The sequence below is a fragment of the Rutidosis leptorrhynchoides genome, chromosome 5 (assembly GCF_046630445.1).
Source record: "Rutidosis leptorrhynchoides isolate AG116_Rl617_1_P2 chromosome 5, CSIRO_AGI_Rlap_v1, whole genome shotgun sequence".
Lineage (NCBI taxonomy): Eukaryota > Viridiplantae > Streptophyta > Magnoliopsida > Asterales > Asteraceae > Rutidosis > Rutidosis leptorrhynchoides.
Genome location: NC_092337.1, coordinates 462,566,088 through 462,583,889, shown reverse-complemented (window position 1 = coordinate 462,583,889; position 17,802 = coordinate 462,566,088). Strand labels below are relative to the sequence as shown.

The following is a 17,802-nucleotide window of genomic DNA, read 5'->3' as shown; positions in this document are numbered from 1 at the left end:
TCATCTAGTACAATAACCCACATCACCTTGCTAATTTGTTACTACTACAACAATATGCTTTTTACTTTTATTTTTGAGTTTGATTAACACCAAACCATCATCACATTCTTGTTAAAATAACAACCATTTGAGCCACTTGCTACGTTCCATCTATTATTATTACCATATCCTTACTACATCCAAATGACACCACTTTCATCAAATCATGTTATAATACACATGATTCTGTTAAGTTGTAACTCATAACCCAATAATCCACTTGTTCTAAATTATTCAACGAAACCTCAAAATACCTTCGATTACTAATAATAACACAACCATCATCATTGATTATCATTGAACATAACCGAACACCCTTGTGGTCGATCACCCGTTACAAACCCACTTCACAACTTTAGAGCCGCCACCCACAACCTCAAACAACCCAACACCCACTCACCACCATCTCCTCATCACCGACCACCATAATCACAACCACCACAGTCCACCGGTTACCACAGTGAACCACCGGCCACCATCACGTCCATCTCTCTCTCTTATTATATTTTTTTCTGTCTTTCTTAATAACCGAATCACCACCACAGTAGAACCTTTTCAGCTGCAACCATTATTCCATATTTCTGTTTTGGTCGAGAACACCATCCGTTTGCTTCTATCTGTTTCATTCCCACGAAGCCACCTAAACCCACCACCATTATTGTGATACCCGCTACTATTTGAATTGTTATGTTGCTATTACAATAAAAAAAATGATGAATAGAAGAAAATTGATGATGAGGATTGAGCAATGATGACCTACGACTATTTTTTTTTCCTTCTTGATGGTGGCGGCTGTCGAAGATCAAAATTGCCGGAAGAAAATATAAATCATTTTAATTAATAAAACAACTTGAGACTAATTGATCTATTTTGGGTATTGGGTCGTGTAAGTGTTTTGTTGTTGGGCCGAGTTTAAGTTGGGCCAAGTGTAGTTTATCTGTTGGACCGAAATTAAGGAGGAAGATGAAGCTGGAAACGTAACAAACTAGTTAGATAAAAACGGGTTGCAGTTTAATCAGAAAAACTGATTTGGTGGAGTGGTTGTGGGTGTTGTCGAGTGTCCGAGAGGTCATGGGTTCGAGTCTCGTATGGAGCAAAGTTTTTTTTTGAAAAGGCTTCAATAGGGGTATACACTCTTAATTTCATTCCTATGATCATTATTATTAGTAATTATTATTATTATTATTATTATTATTATTATTATTATTATTATTATTATTATTATTATTATTATTATTATTATTATTATTATTATTATTATTCATTAATATTAAATGCTAATATTATTAATTATTATTAGTATTATAATTATTATTATTATTACCATGATTATAAGTAATATAACTATTATTATTATAATTATTAACAAAATAATACAACTTATTAGTATTTTCGTAAATATTAGTATTTGTACCATTTTTAGTACTATTATTACTATTATTATTAACTCAAGTATTATTATCATTATTAGTATTGTTATTATTAAAACTTGTTATCACTTTTATAAAAATTGTTATTTTGTTATCATTACAACTATATAATTATTATTATTATTATCATTGTTACTGCTAATAACATTATTATTATTATTATTATTATTATTATTATTATTATTATTATTATTATTATTATTATTATTACTATGATTCTTATTATAATTATTATATGTAATGTTATTTTTATATATATATATATTATCATTACTACCAAATACAACTATTATTAATATTATTACTTATAAGTAATATTCCATAAAAGCAAGAAATTATTTATATTAACAATTTTATTATAAATATTCACACATAACAAATTAAGCACTTTTACAATATATATATATATATATATATATATATATATATATATATATATATATATATATATATATATATATATATATATATATATATATATATATATATATATATATATATATATATATATATATATATATATATATATATATATATATATATATATATATATATAATAACCAATTTTAAACATATATACAAATTAAATATATACTATATAAGGTTATACTATATGAAATTGCTCAATTACAAATATATGTATTAATAAATATATGAATAATATAGGTTCGTGAATCCGAGACCAATCTTACACTTGTTCAATGTCGTTATATGTATTTTTACTACAAAATACAGTACGGTGAGTTTTATTTACTCCCCTTTTACTCTTTACATTTTTGGGGCTGAGAATACATGCAAATGTTTTATTAACTGTTTTACAATAATTATATGCGTGAGTTTCATTTGATTCCCTTTTTACTCTTTACATTTTTGGGACTGAGAATACATGCGCTTTTATAAATGTTTGACGCAATAGACACAAGTACCTTAACTGCATTCTATGATAGAATTATCTGGGATTGGGGTTGATTATTATGACACGCATTAGCCCCCAGTTTCCGTTAGAGCGTATGAGCTCCCGAGCCAGGTGGATGGTTTATAATTTATGACATTTTGGCACCGGTTGTCCTATATTTTATAAACATGTGTTCAGCCGTGGGGTGTAAACACCGGCACAGAGGTTCTATATTTTGAAGGCACATGTATTCAGCCGTGGGGTGAAAGACCGGCACAGATGGTTACTATTATATTTTGAATCCTCACCAGGTGTTCTTCATATGAAAGATATTTTTTTTTGTGTAGTTGGAATGGGACTTCTGCACGTTTTATAATATTTAAAATCTTGTGGTCTATTAAAATGATGAAAATGAAATGATTACTATAAACTAATGAACTCACCAACCTTTTGGTTGACACTTGAAAGCATGTTTATTCTCAGGTTTGAAAGAAATCTTCTGCTGTGCATTAGCTCATTTTAAGGATATTACTTGGAGTCATTCATGACATTTTTCAAAAGACGTTGCATTCGAGTCGTTGAAGTTCATTAGAGATTATTATTAAATAAATGACGGATTAGGTCATTTATAGTTGGATATTATGAAATGGTATGCATACCTGTCAACTTTCAATGAAATGAAAGTTTGTCTTTTAAAAACGAATGCAATGTTTGTAAAATGTATCATTTAGAGGTCAAGTACCTCGCGATGTAATCAACTATTATGAATCATTTATAATCAATATGGACTTCGTCTGGATGGATTAGGACGGGGCGTCACAGTTGGTATCAGAGCGGTGGTCGTAGCGAACCAGGTCGACATTAGTGTGTCTAACTAGGAGTTGTTAGGATGCATTAGTTAAGTCTGGACTTCGACCTAGTAGTTGTTAGGTTATATTAATGAGTTTGGACTTCAACCTGGTTTGCATGTCAAAAGTTTTGCTTATCATTCTTGTCAAAAATTATCTGCTTATCATTCTTAGTCTACACACATCTTACTGCATTGATTGCATGAATAGTGTATAGCTAAAATTCATATCTCAGCGTATCTGCTAATTCATATCTTAGCGTATCTGTTACTGAAGAATTTATCTGACACGTTTCCTTAATTCCCTTCGTAATCTATGGGATCTTCTGTCCTATGTATAGGTATTCTATGTAATTAGAATATTATCCGATATCCGAAAATCATTTCATATCGAAAAATCCTTTATTCAATCGTACGCAATAGAACTCACAACTAGTTCAAGTCTCTCGGATTCCGATATGGAGTCCCACTCCAGCTCCGAAAGCAGCGTCACCAGAATGACTCAATCAATCAGCCATCCCCAATTCATCTGATGAGTTCGTAGTTGACTCAATCAACGGAGACGCGAAGAAGGCGATTCCTTTCACCAACCGAATTCACCTTTTGGCGAAGAACCTGAATCACTTACTGATGAACCTGTTCGAAACACCATTTTCACCCTCATTCTCTGAATATCTTGCTATGATTATATACTATCTCAAATTCAAAACCTTATTCTCTCGCCCGTTCCTATCGACAATCATCCCGGAGTAATAAGTCAACGAACTTCGCGCTCGAGTAATCAATGTGGAGAATATGGTGCAAAACTTACCAGCTTCAGTAACATCAACAGTACCACCATCACCAACAATAACATCCGCATCTCAAGCCTCAACATCACAATCTGTTCCACAAACATCAACATCATACGAACCATGGATACCAAGGAGTACTAACAACAATTAACAATGAAGTATTCAACCATAACTTTATTAATATTCTGCTAAGAATATGTGGATCCTAATAATTAACGATGAAGTATTGATCCATAACTTCATTAATATTCTGTGAAGAATATGTGGATCCTAATAGTTTTAGAGATTACTTATTCTAGCTCACATCAAAAATCAAATGAGTCTAATATTATGTTGACTCATTAACTCCATAATTACATCTGAAGAAAATATATATGTATATATATTTTCATAAAGATTGTGATTAAAAACTTTTTTGTACAAACTGTTAATGATTAAAATATTTTAACGGGTAGGTAATACCCGAGGAATATTTAGTTTTCACATTAATAAGTACACTGTACATTCTTCAAATCTGATTCAACAGTCATTCCATATCCTACTTACATCCACAGATGTATGAATCCGTTCACCACAGAATAACCATTTCCATTCAAATTTTATATTTGAATTTTGACCTATCAGAATCCAACAAGTGGCATAATGAAGGAAACATTTGACGGGATAAAATTTGTTAGAAACAAACAAATTAACTATGAGAAATTTTGTTAAGAATCCACGCTAAAAAAATCCTAGCTAACTGTTCTTAGCTAACTGTGATAATCAACTGAGGACTACCAACAGTGGACAATTAAAATGAATTAAAATATTGATTATAACAGATGAAACTAAACACATTTTTAAGTTTGCCACTTGATTTCATCTTAAACCTCATTTGTATCTTGACGATTACAATCTTCATTCAAATCTTTCATGATTCTTGAAAATACCTCAATAGAGAAGATGAACCCACCGCACTTCATCTACGGAAGGAAAGATTGATGCATATAGTTATACACCTGAAAACACTCGAAACCTGAGGAAACGTTTAACACGTATCTGTGCTAGCTCCTTTGTCATTGTTATTTCCGAAAATAACAACGCAATTTCTTTTCAAAGTAGCCAGTTTTGTCACAGCTCCAGCAAGTCCACTTTGACTTTTCAGTCGGACTAGTCTTATTATAACCTCGATAGATACGTTGCCCTTTCGCCATTATTACTGGGGAATCTTTTATATCTCGCCACATTAGTAGTAAAATTATCAGCAACTTCATTACTCATTGACTTAAGTCTCTCCGAGGAATCATTATATTTGTTCATTAAAACCCTATCATATACTTATTCGCATCTTATAACGAGAGTTGTCATATCAATTACTGAGAATTAGCAATCAGTATTATGAAATCTCTCAGCGTTTCTACATCAACAGTTATATGTACACATATAACATTTATCTCTTAGAATTATGATCTTTCAATTCTGAAATTCCTGAAAAGTCATCTAGCTTACGAATCAGATCTCTGAGTTTTGAAAAAGCTGATGAAGCAGTGAAAACTGAAGACTGCCTTAACAGTCAAAAGTTTGATGATAAAGAATGGAGTGATGGAAACTCAATGGAAAATTTTGTACTGGAAAACGAATTGAACAAACCAGGAAGGAGACTCTGAACAAATCACAAGGACTAAACTTGTACATAAAGAATCCTGATGATTCTATTTCTGATGAAATCTTTAGCAAATACCTTGCTCTTTAATCGCTCTAAATCATCGTGAATGAATTTCTTCATCCCAATTTGATTCTGATATCCTAAGATATCATCGTACCTTTCTTTATTAATATCCTCAATATTTCTGAAGATATCTTTATAAATATTCTCGTTCGATATTAATTATCTCTCTGCGCTATCTGTATTTTATCATAAAAGGAAACTGTTTTAGTTTCTATATTCTGTGAACCTTCGAATTTAAAATATGAATGGTTTGAAGTAGTGTTGGGAACTGATGAATGAGTTAGTATAATATAATGACACTTGATCAACGTGATTATATTACAGTAATTCATGTTGAGTTTCTAATTGAACGTGATGATTCACAGAACATACCATCATCATGTGCCATTTGCACGACTCTTGCATTCTACTCAATCTCCAAATATATTAAGAACATATCTTCTTGATAGTTCTATCTTTCCGGATATTCTGGTAATTTGCCAAATCAAGATCGTATTATTACAATTTCTTTCTTAGAACATTAACTAAGTTCATTTCAAAATCCATACCTACGAATTCCGGACCATTATTCGCTTGACTTGAAGTCGGGAAGAGGAGACAAAAGTATGGAACTCTTGAATATAAAAGAAAATATAAACACATAAATTACAAACCGTGCATATCAATACGTATTGCCACGTAAAGGCACGGGAAAATTAAAAGCACTATAACCCCAAGGTAATAGTAGAAGTAAATAAAATCCTCTGGTGGTAGATGAAAGAGAAGAATAACAGATATAAAAGTTAAGAGTATATCAAGGATCAGAATGGGATGGAGCATATTGACGAATGTTTTAAAGTATGAATTAAGGAGAGAGAATAGAAGGTGTGAGATTTGGAGAATAAGGAAACAAAGGAGGTGGATTTATAATAAAAGTCCGACAGAGAAATCGAAACAGATTATTGCATTTAATTAAAGAAGATTCTAATTTCCTAAATCATCGAAGAACCAAATCTTATTATGGAGATTTTCTTTAAATCCCTTGAATTCCAGCAAATCAACCATAACTACGTCACCAGTTAAAACGAATATACATTTATTCATTTTACACTCTTGCGATAACTTCACTTATACTCTTCGCGTAATCAAATTGTTTTATCTATATTATTCAATGATGATAAAACTCTATTTATCAACTCATATTCGTCATGAAAACATTTTTATAGTTAGCCATGACGACCTCGATCAATTTTCGGGATGAAATTTCTTTAACGGATAGGTACTGTGATGACCCGGAAATTTCTGATCAAATTTAAACTTTAATCTTTATATTATTCCGAAATGATAAGCAAAGTTGTTAAGTTGAACCTCAAAAATCTTAAAATATGTTCATACATTCATTTAACCTTGACCAAATTACGACGATTCACGAACCATTAAGTAAATGAATATGATTATATATATATATATATATATATATATATATATATATATATATATATATATATATATATATATATATGTGTGTGTGTGTGTGTGTGTGTGTGTGTGTAGATTATAACTTGAAATGTTAACAAAGTATTTAAATGAATAGTACTTTACATGAACATATTTGTTTAATATATTTATCGACGAGATTAAAAGATAATATCAAGATATTGATTTATCAGATACATTGTATGATTATGAGTCTCTATTATAAGGTCCGCGTTGATTTGAGCAATCATTTCTTTTTAACGGTATTCGGAACAAAAGTGACAATTAGCGGGAACTAGGCAATGGTTAGTGGAGTTCCTGTTCGTTTTCCTATATAGGCGATTAACTAGTTAACTTTCATATTATTTAGAGAAGTTTAATTCGAACTTATATGATTTTAAAATAAATGGTGATCCAAAAATGAGTTTTATAAATTTTAGGCTTACTAAAAATGTATTTAGGATCTAGTTATTTAATTTTAGCACTTTTTATATTTTACCCAAAATTAAGAGGGGCAATTGATGTAATTTTTATTTAATAATTAATGGCCAAATTTTATACCATAATTACTAAAATAAATAAAGATAATTACTGTAAAAATTTGGGATTTTTCTGGAGACTTTTATCCAACACTGATTTTAAATAGTGCACGATACACAGTCCGTGAAAAACTGTCGGTAGAAAGGAACAAATGTTACGGATGCTGAACTGTTATCAATATGCACATTGTGATTCATTAACATTTATTATTATATTATTTATATTATTATATATATTTATGGTACCATGAGTTGAATGATTAAAACACTGTTTTTGTTTTGCAATTGATTCCTTACAGGGTATTATAAGATATACATTATTTATGCACATATTGCATTCCATGAACCAATCCATAGTTCAACCATCGATCACCACACACACCCACCACTAGTTTCTTTGTTTCTTTCTATTTAACTTTCTTCCATTCTTTATATTACTCTCTCTTAATTTCTATTTTCTGCAATTCTAATTTTAAGAGCATTAACATGTGATTTAGTAGTATAGTAGTACAAACGTAGGACCAAGATATAATTGAACAACATTCATTTGAAACTAAATTGACCATTACACAAACCCACCTTGATCACCATCTTCACCTAAACGAGCACCCACTTCAAAACCGATGACCACCATCTAAACCCACCATCTTTAACCGCAATGACAACCACCACTTGTTTTCTCTTCCTCATCTAATACAATAACCCACATCACCTTGCGAATTTGTTACTACTACAACAATATGCTTTTACTATTATTTTTGAGTTTGATTAACACCAAACCATCATCACATTCTTGTTAAAACATCAACCATTTGAGCCACTTGCTACGTTCCATCTATTATTATTACCATATCCTTACTACATCCAAATGACAACACTTTCATCAAATCATGTTATAACACACATGATTCGGTTAAGTTGCAACTCATAACCCAATAATCCACTTGTTCTAAATTATTCAACGAAAACTCAAAATACCTTCGATTACTAATAATAACACAACCATCATCATTGATTATCATTGAACATAACCGAACACCCTTGTGGTCGATCACCCGTTACAAACCCACTTCACAACTTTAGAGCCGCCACCCACAACCTCAAACAACCCAACACCAACTCGCCACCATCTCCTCATCATCGACCACCATAATCACAACCACCACAGTCCACCGGTTACCACAGTGAACCACCGGCCACCATCACGTCCATCTCTCTCTCTTATTATATTTTTTCTGTCTTTCTTAATAACCGAATCACCACCATAGTAGAACCTTTTCAGCTGCAACCATTATTCCATATTTCTTTTTTGGTTTAGAACACCATCCGTTTGCTTCTATATGTTTCATTCCCACGAAGCCACCTAAACCCACCACCATTATTGTGATACCCGCTACTATTTGAATCGTTATGTTGCTATTACGATAAAAAAAAATGATGAATAGAAGAAGATTGATGATGAGGATTGAGCAATGATGACCTGCGACTATTTTTTTTCCTTCTTGATGGTGGCGGCTGTCGAAGATCAAAATGCCGGAAGAAAATATAAATCATTTTTATTAACAAAACAACTTGAGACTAATTGATCTATTTTGGGTATTGGGTCGTGTAAGTGTTTTGTTGTTGGGCCGAGTTTAAGTTGGGCCAAGTGTTGTTTATCTGTTGGACCGAAATTAAGGAGGAAGATGAAGCTGGAAACGTAACAAACTAGTTAGATAAAAACGGGTAGCAGTTTAATCAGAAAAACTGATTTGGTGGAGTGGTCGTGGGTGTTGTCTGGTGTCCGAGAGGTCATGGGTTCGAGTCTCGTATGGAGCAAAGTTTTTTTTGAAAAGGCTTCAATAGGGGTATACACTCTTAATTTCATTCCTATGATCATTATTATTAGTAATTATTATTATTATTATTATTATTATTATTATTATTATTATTATTATTATTATTATTATTATTATTATTATTATTATTATTCATTAATGTTAAATGCTAATATTATTAATTATTATTAGTATTATAATTATTATTATTATTACCATGATTATAAGTTATATAACTATTATTATTATTATTATTATTATTATTATTATTATTAACAAAATAATACAACTTATTAGTATTTTTGTAAATATTAGTATTTGTACCATTTTTAGTACTATTATTACTATTATTATTAACTCAAGTATTATTATCATTATTAGTATTGTTATTATTTAAACTTATTATCACTTTTATAAAAATTGTTATTTTGTTATCATTACAACTATATAATTATTATTATTATTATCATTGTTACTGCTAATAACATTATTATTATTATTATTATTATTATTATTATTATTATTATTATTATTATTATTATTATTATTATTATTATTATTATTATTATTATTATTATTATTATTATTATTATTATTACTATGATTCTTATTATAATTATTATATGTAATGTTATTTTTTTTATATATATTATCATTACTACCAAATACAACTATTATTAATATTATTACTTATAAGTAATATTCCATAAAAGCAAGAAATAATTTATATTAACAATTTTATTATAAATATTCACACATAACAAATTAAGCACTTTCAGAATATATATATATATATATATATATATATATATATATATAAATAATAACCATTTTTAAACATATATACAAATTAAATATATACTATATAAGGTTATACTATATGAAATTGCTCAATTACAAATATATGTATTAATAAATATATGAATAATATAGGTTCGTGAATCCGAGGCCAACCTTACACTTGTTCAATGTCGTTATATGTATTTTTACTACAAAATACAGTATGGTGAGTTTCATTTACTCCCCTTTTACTCTTTACATTTTTGGGGCTGAGAATACATGCAAATGTTTTATTAACTGTTTTACAATAATTATATGCGTGAGTTTCATTTGATTCCCTTTTTACTCTTTACATTTTTGGGACTAAGAATACATGTGCTTTTATAAATGTTTGACGCAATAGACACAAGTACCTTAACTGCATTCTATGATAAAATTATCTGAGATTGGGGTTGATTATTATGACACACATTAGCCCCCGGTTTCCGTTAGAGCGTATGAGCTCCCGAGCCGGGTGGATGGTTTATTATTTATGACATTTTAGCTCCGGTTGTCCTATATTTTATAAACATGTGTTCAGCCGTGGGGTGTAAAGACCGGTACAGATGGTTACTATTATATTTTGAATCCTCACCAGGTGTTCTTCATATGAAAGATATTTTTTTTGTGCAGTTGGAATGGGACTTCTGCACGTTTTATAATATTTAAAATCTTGTGGTCTATTAAAATGATGAAAATGAAATGATAACTATAAACTAATGAACTCACCAACCTTTTGGTTGACACTTGAAAGCATGTTTATTCTCAGGTTTGAAAGAAATCTTCCGCTGTGCATTAGCTCATTTTAAGGATATTACTTGGAGTCATTCATGACATTTTTCAAAAGACATTGCATTCGAGTCGTTGAAGTTCATTAGAGATTATTATTAAGTAAATGACGGATTAGGTCATTTATAGTTGGATATTATGAAATGGTATGCATACCTGTCAACTTTCGATGAAATGAAAGTTTGTCTTTTAAAAACGAATGCAATGTTTGTAAAATGTATCATTTAGAGGTCAAGTACCTCGCGATGTAATCAACTATTATGAATCGTTTATAATCAATATGGACTTCGTCCGGATGGATTAGGACGGGGCGTCACAGAAAGGGTCCCATAAAGTCTATGCCCCAAACGTCAAAAATTTCGCAAACCAAAATAGGGTTCATGGGCATTTCATTACGTTTATAGATTCCCCCCATTCTTTGACACCTAGCACAATTTTTAACATACTCACATGCATCTTTAAAAATAGTAGGCCAAAAGAAACCTGAGTCGAGTACTTTGTACCCGGTTTTCTTGACTCCGTAGTGTCCTCCACATGCGAAAGTATGACAATGAACTAGAATGTCCTTATGCTCATCTTCCGCCACACATCTTCTTATGATTTGCTCGGGTCCAATTCGGTAAAGAACCGGGTCCTCCCAAATATAATGCTTAACCTGCGATAAAAAGTAATCCCTCTTGTGCTTGTTCCAATGCTCCGGTATCTTGTTAGTCACCAAATAATTAACAATATGTGCGAACTAAGGTACCTGCACAACACTAAACAAACACTCGTCCGGGAAATTTTCCTGGATTGGTTTAGCAGGGTCAAACGGTGGCGGGGGTATCCTAGATAAATGGTCAGCTACCACATTTTCTATACCCTTTTTATCTCTTATTTTCAAATCAAACTCTTGTAGCAATAAAATCCACCTAATAAATCTAGGCTTAGACTCTTTCTTCTCAAGCAAGTGCCTTAAGGCACTATGGTCCGAAAAGACAACTACCTTAGACCCCCACAAGTATGATCTAAATTTGTCTAAGGCAAACACTACCGCTAATAATTCCTTCTCGGTTGTGGTATAGTTCACTTGGGCATCCGAGAACGTCTTACTAGCATAATAGATAACAACCGGTTTCCTATCAACTCTTTGACCCAAAACAGCCCCAGCCGCAAAAACACTAGCATCGCACATAATTTCAAATGGTTTGGTCCAATCGGGTGATTGCAAAATGGGTGCTTCGGTCAACTTACGCTTAAGGGTATTGAATGCTTCCTTACATTGGTCATCAAAGTCAAAAGGTGCGTCTTTTACTAACAAATTACACAATAGTTTAGAAATAACGCTAAAATCCTTGATAAACCTACGATAGAAACCCGCATACCCCAAAAACGATCTTACCCCCTTAACATTGGTCGGTGGAGGTAACGTAGCAATAAGTTGAACTTTTACCCTATCTACTTCAAATCCCCATTCGGACACAATGTGTCCCAAAAACCACCCCTTCCCTTACCATAAAGTGGCTCTTTTCCCAACTAAGGACAAGGTTGGTCTCGGTACATCTTTTTAAAACTTTTTCCAACATATTCAAACACTACTCAAAAGACTTGCCAAATATTGAAAAATCATCCATGAAAATTTCTAAAGACTCGCCTATAAACTCTGAGAAAATACTCATCATACACCTTTGAAAGGTAGCATGTGCATTACATAAACTAAAAGGCATTCGTCTAAAAGCATAAGTTCCATAAGGACAAGTAAAAGTCATTTTTTCTTGGTCATTAGGGTGAATAGGTATTTGGTTGTATCCCGAATACCCATCTAAGAAACAATAAAATTTCTGACCTGACAACTTTTCGATGATTTGATCAATAAAAGGCAAGGGAAAGTGATCCTTTGAAGTTGCAGCGTTTAGCTTCCTGTAATCAATACATACCCACCAACCCGTCACGGGACCGGTTGTGATCTTTTCACCTTCCTCAGTTTCCATAACCGTTATCCCAGCTTTCTTTGGCACTGTTTGCGTGGGGCTTACCCACTGACTGTGTGAAATAAGGAAAATAATCCCCGCATCTAACCACTTGAGAACTTCCTTCTTTACAACCTCCTGCATGTTCGGGTTTAACCTGCATTGTGTATCACGAGCAGGTTTAACCTCCGGATCTGTAACTATCCTATGCATACACACTGAGGGACTTATCCCTTTCAAATCAGCTATAGTCCATCCTATTGCTACCTTGTACTTATGAAGTACTTCTATTAAAGCTTTTTCCTGCACACCTGTCAAATCTGAAGCAATAATAACTGGCAAAGTGCCGTTAGTACCCAAAAATGCATACTTCAAATGAGAAGGTAAGTTTTTTAACTCAAGAGTCGGTGGTGACTCTAGTGAAGGTCTCGTATTAGTATCAATGGATTTAGGTAGTGGCTCATATTTATGAGTCCACGGTGGCAACCTAGCATCCATTGTACTTGCTACTGCTAATTCTACTGCCTTGATCTCTTCACACTCAACATCCTCTTCATCACCTAAGCATAATATTTCTACTGGGTCGTTGGTTATTAGGTGCGAAGTATGTTTTTCCACTAATTCATCAATCACATCTATCCAATAGCATTCATGGACATTCGGTGTATGAAGAGAATTAAAGATATTAATCCTCATCTTGCGATTACCGAAAGATATGTCCATAGCACCCGTTCGACAATTAATGTAAGCATTAATGGTGGCCAAGAACAGGCGTCCCAAGATTATAGTGGGTTGGGCATCCCTATTCCTAGGTTCAATATCCATAACAACAAAGTCAACTGGGTAATAGAAATCCTCCACTTTTACTATTACATCTTCTAATATCCCCCTAGGCGTTTTAATTGATTGGTCCGCTAGTTGAATAATTATGACGGTTCTTTTCATTAGGCCCAATTCAAATCGGTCAACTAGACAAAAAAGTAAAATATTGATGCTAGCTCCTAGGTCCAACAACGCCTTTTTCACATTCACATTTCCTACAGTCACAGCTATCAATGGGGTCCCTGGGTCCTTAAACTTAGGTGGAAGTGTACCTGAAACAACATCACTTAGGTGCTCGGTTAGTTCCACCTTTTTAGGTAAAGTCGCCCTTTGCTTCCTCTTTTCAGTGCAAATGTCCGTTAAAAATTTAGCATAAGACGGGACTTGCCTAATAGCATCGAGAAGGGGCAAATTTATCTTAACCTGTTTAAATGTTTCCCACATGTCCTCTGGTTGTGGTCCCTTTTTCCCATAAGGGAATTGGTTTGGGGACTCTAAGGCCTTGGGAAATGGGACGGTTTTTGATTCCGTCTCCGCTTCCCCGGTCTCATTAACGATTGGTTCGGTCTTTTTCACCCCCTCCCCATGGTTATCATTTTCACTTACCTCTTCCTCGCCAAGAACAATAGGAGACTTACTTGACTCTTGTTACACTACCTCTTTTTCACCAACCTTATTGTCATACTTCTTTCCACTTCTCAAGGTACCTACCATGTTAACACTATGCCCTTTTCCTTGCTCCTTATGATTCGGATTTAGAACCGTGTAGTTTGGGATTGTACCTGGTTCCCTATTTCCCTTACTTTCCGCTACATTATCGATCTCCTTAGCCAATGCACCAATCGACTTATTTTGCACTTATATCATTTTTCGCATTTCGGAGATGAACGCATCCATCTTAGCATCCGAGCTAGATGGTTGATTGGATGAAGTACTGTTTTAGTTTTGGTTTTGGTTTTGGCCTTGATTTTGGTAATTGTTTTGGTTTTGGTTGCGGTTGTTGGGATAAGGGTTTTGATAGTTCCTTTGATAGTTGCCTTGATTCTGAAAATTACCCTGGTTTTGGAAGTTGTTTTGTGGTCTAACTTGGTTCCCTTGGTTAGCATTCAGAGCGTTGTTGTTGCTCCAACTGAAATTAGGATGATTTCTCCAACCAGGATTATATGTGTTGGAGTATGGATCAAATCTTCATCCCTGAACCTCGTTAACTTGTTATTCCACCATTTGCTGATTTACCGATGGAATCCCATTTCTGCATCTGTATGCAAAGTGAGAAGGATCTCCACAAATCTCACACACTTCCTGAACCTGGAAACATTACAAGCAAGACCTTGGTTTGGGTTGTTAAATATAAGCATTTTCAAATCATTTAATTCTTGCTCTAAGTTCCTAGATGAGCTTCCCGAGTCAGAAACATGATTTACTCGGGAGGTACTAGGTTGTTTACGATTAACCGAAGCTTAGGTTTTTGAACCCTTGCTTAACTGTTCAAAGAATGTCTACTCGTCATCACTAGACCGAGTTAAAAACGCCCCACCACTAGCTGCTAAAAGAAACTGCCTGTTTTGGGAATCTAAACTATCATAAAAAACTTTAACCAATTCCCACTTGGGTATTTCATGATGCGGGCATGCCCTAAGTAACTCCTTCAAACGTTCATACGCTTCATGAAATAATTCACCCGGTAATTGTTTAAAAGATTTTATTTGCGTACGCATGTCTGAAGTTTTACTTATGGGGTAAAATTCCTCTAAAAATCATTTTTTCATCTCCGCCCAAGTATTAATACTCCGGGCGGGCAAGGAGAGAAACCATCTTTTTGCCTTATCCTTAAGTAAATAAGGGAATAATCGAAGACGTACCTCATCATCAGTGAAACCGTTTACCAGATTAGTAGCACATATCTCGTTAAATTCAGTAATGTGTTCATATGGTTCCTCGTTAGCCATACCTCGGTAGGTTGGCAAGATCGAAATGAGTTGAGGTCGGACCTCAAATCGTCGGTTGTTTCCTCCTGGCGGTGCAGGATAAAGAATGGGTGAATGATCCTCAAAATCACCCGATTGGTAGTAGGTGTCTACTCCTCTTGGTTGTTCGACCATCTCGTCTCGTTGATCAAAAACTTCCTCTTCAGTATCGGAATCTGATTTAGGAGAGTTTGGTGGAATAATCGGATGTGACTCTAACTATGTTTGAGTGGATGCTGAAGCTGAAATGTTCCGTTCATATTGATTATAAACGTTCCATATTAATTGATTTCGTCGCGAGGTTTTGACCTCTATATGAGATGTTTTTCAAAGACTGCATTCATTTTTAAAACAATCATAACCTTTATTTTATCGATAAAGGTTTAAAAAGCATTACGTAGATTATCAAATAATGATAATCTAAAATATACCATTTACACACGACCATTATATAATGGTTTACAATAAGAACATATTACATCAAAAATAAGTTTCTTGAATGCAGTTTTTACATAATATCATACAAGCATGGACTCCAAATCTTGTCCTTATTTTAGTATGCAACAGCGGAAGCTCTTAATAATCACCTGAGAATAAACATGCTTAAAATATCAACAAAAATGTTGGTGAGTTATAGGTTTATCCTATATATTATCAAATCATAATAATAGACCACAAGATTTTATATTTCAATATACATCCCATACATAGAGATAAAATTCATTCATATGGTGAACACCTGGTAACCGACATTAACAAGATGCATATAAGAATATCCCCTATCATTCCGGTAAATCCTTCGGACATGATAAAAACGAATTCGAAGTACTAAAGCATCCGGTACTTTGGATGGGGTTCGTTAGGCCCAATAGATCTATCTTTAGGACCAATAGGTACTTTGGATGGGGTTCATATTGAACTCTATTTTATGAATCTAAACAGAATAAGTATAGGTTTATAGTCAGAAATATAAGTTACAAGTCATTTTTGTAAGAGGTAGTCATTTAAGTCGAAAGAACGACGTCTTGATGACCATTTTGAAAAACATACTTCCACTTTGAGTTTAACGATGATTTTTGGATATAGTTTCATGTTCATAAGAAAAATCATTTCTCAGAAGAACAACTTTTAAATCAAAGTTTATCATAGTTTTTAATTATCAAACCCAACACAGCCCGCGGTGTTACTACGACGGCATATGTCCGGTTTTACGGTGTTTTTAGTGTTTCCAGGTTTTAAATCATTAAGTTAGCATATCATATAGATATATAACATGTGTTTAGTTGATTTTAAAAGTCAAGTTAGAAGGATTAACTTTTGTTTGCGAACAAGTTTAGAATTAACTAAACTATGTTCTAGTGATTTCAAGTTTAAATCTTCGAATAAGATAGCTTTATATGTATGAATCGAATGATGTTATGAACATAATTAATACCTCAAGTTTTGTGGATAAATCTACTGGAAAAGATACAAATGGATCTAGCTTCAAAGGATCTTGGATGGCTTGAAAGTTCTTGAAGTAGAATCATGACACGAAAACAAGTTCAAGTAAGATTTCCACTCGAAATAAGATTGTTATAGTTATAGAAATTGAATCAAAGTTTGAATATGAGTATTACCTTGTATTAGAAAGATATCTTACTGTAAATAAGAAAGATTTCTTAAGGTTGGATGATCACTCTACAAGATTGGAAGTAAGCTAGCAAACTTGGAAGTATTCTTGATTTTATGAAACTAGAACTTGTAGAATTTATGAAGAACACTTAGAACTTGAAGATAGAACTTGAGAGAGATTAATTAGATGAATAAAATTGAAGAATGAAAGTGTTTGTAGGTGTTTTTGTTCGTTGGTATATGGATTAGATATAAAGGATGTGTAATTTTGTTTACATGTAAATAAGTCATGAATGATTACTCATATTTTTATAATTT

At 32.8% G+C, this 17,802-nt stretch overlaps 1 protein-coding gene and 1 pseudogene across 1 annotated transcript; one reads left to right on the top strand and one right to left on the bottom strand.

Annotated features, from left to right (window-relative positions):
- Positions 1 to 594: 594 nt before the first annotated feature.
- Positions 595 to 16,005, bottom strand: LOC139850230 (uncharacterized). Its single transcript, XM_071839815.1, has 8 exons — positions 15,766 to 16,005; positions 15,140 to 15,211; positions 14,615 to 14,728; positions 12,958 to 14,515; positions 11,881 to 12,425; positions 11,636 to 11,835; positions 8,982 to 9,123; positions 595 to 732 (listed from the first exon to the last, which is right to left on the bottom strand). The coding sequence occupies exons 1-8, from the start codon at positions 16,003 to 16,005 to the stop codon at positions 595 to 597; spliced, it is 3,009 nt and encodes a 1,002-aa protein (XP_071695916.1).
- Positions 15,518 to 15,631, top strand: LOC139851158 (small nucleolar RNA R71; annotated as a pseudogene).
- Positions 16,006 to 17,802: the final 1,797 nt, after the last annotated feature.

Excerpts from the sequence above, each read along its gene's own strand:
- LOC139850230 (XM_071839815.1), bottom strand. The coding sequence starts at position 16,005 with ATGGTCGAACAACCAAGAGGAGTAGACACCTACTACCAATCGGGTGAT. Across the intron at positions 9,124-11,635 it reads TACGGAGTCAAGAAAACCGG|CAACATAACGATTCAAATAG; the intron begins GTACAAAGTACT and ends TTATCGTAATAG. Across the intron at positions 733-8,981 it reads TAATGGTTGCAGCTGAAAAG|CAACATAACAATTCAAATAG; the intron begins GTTCTACTATGG and ends TTATTGTAATAG.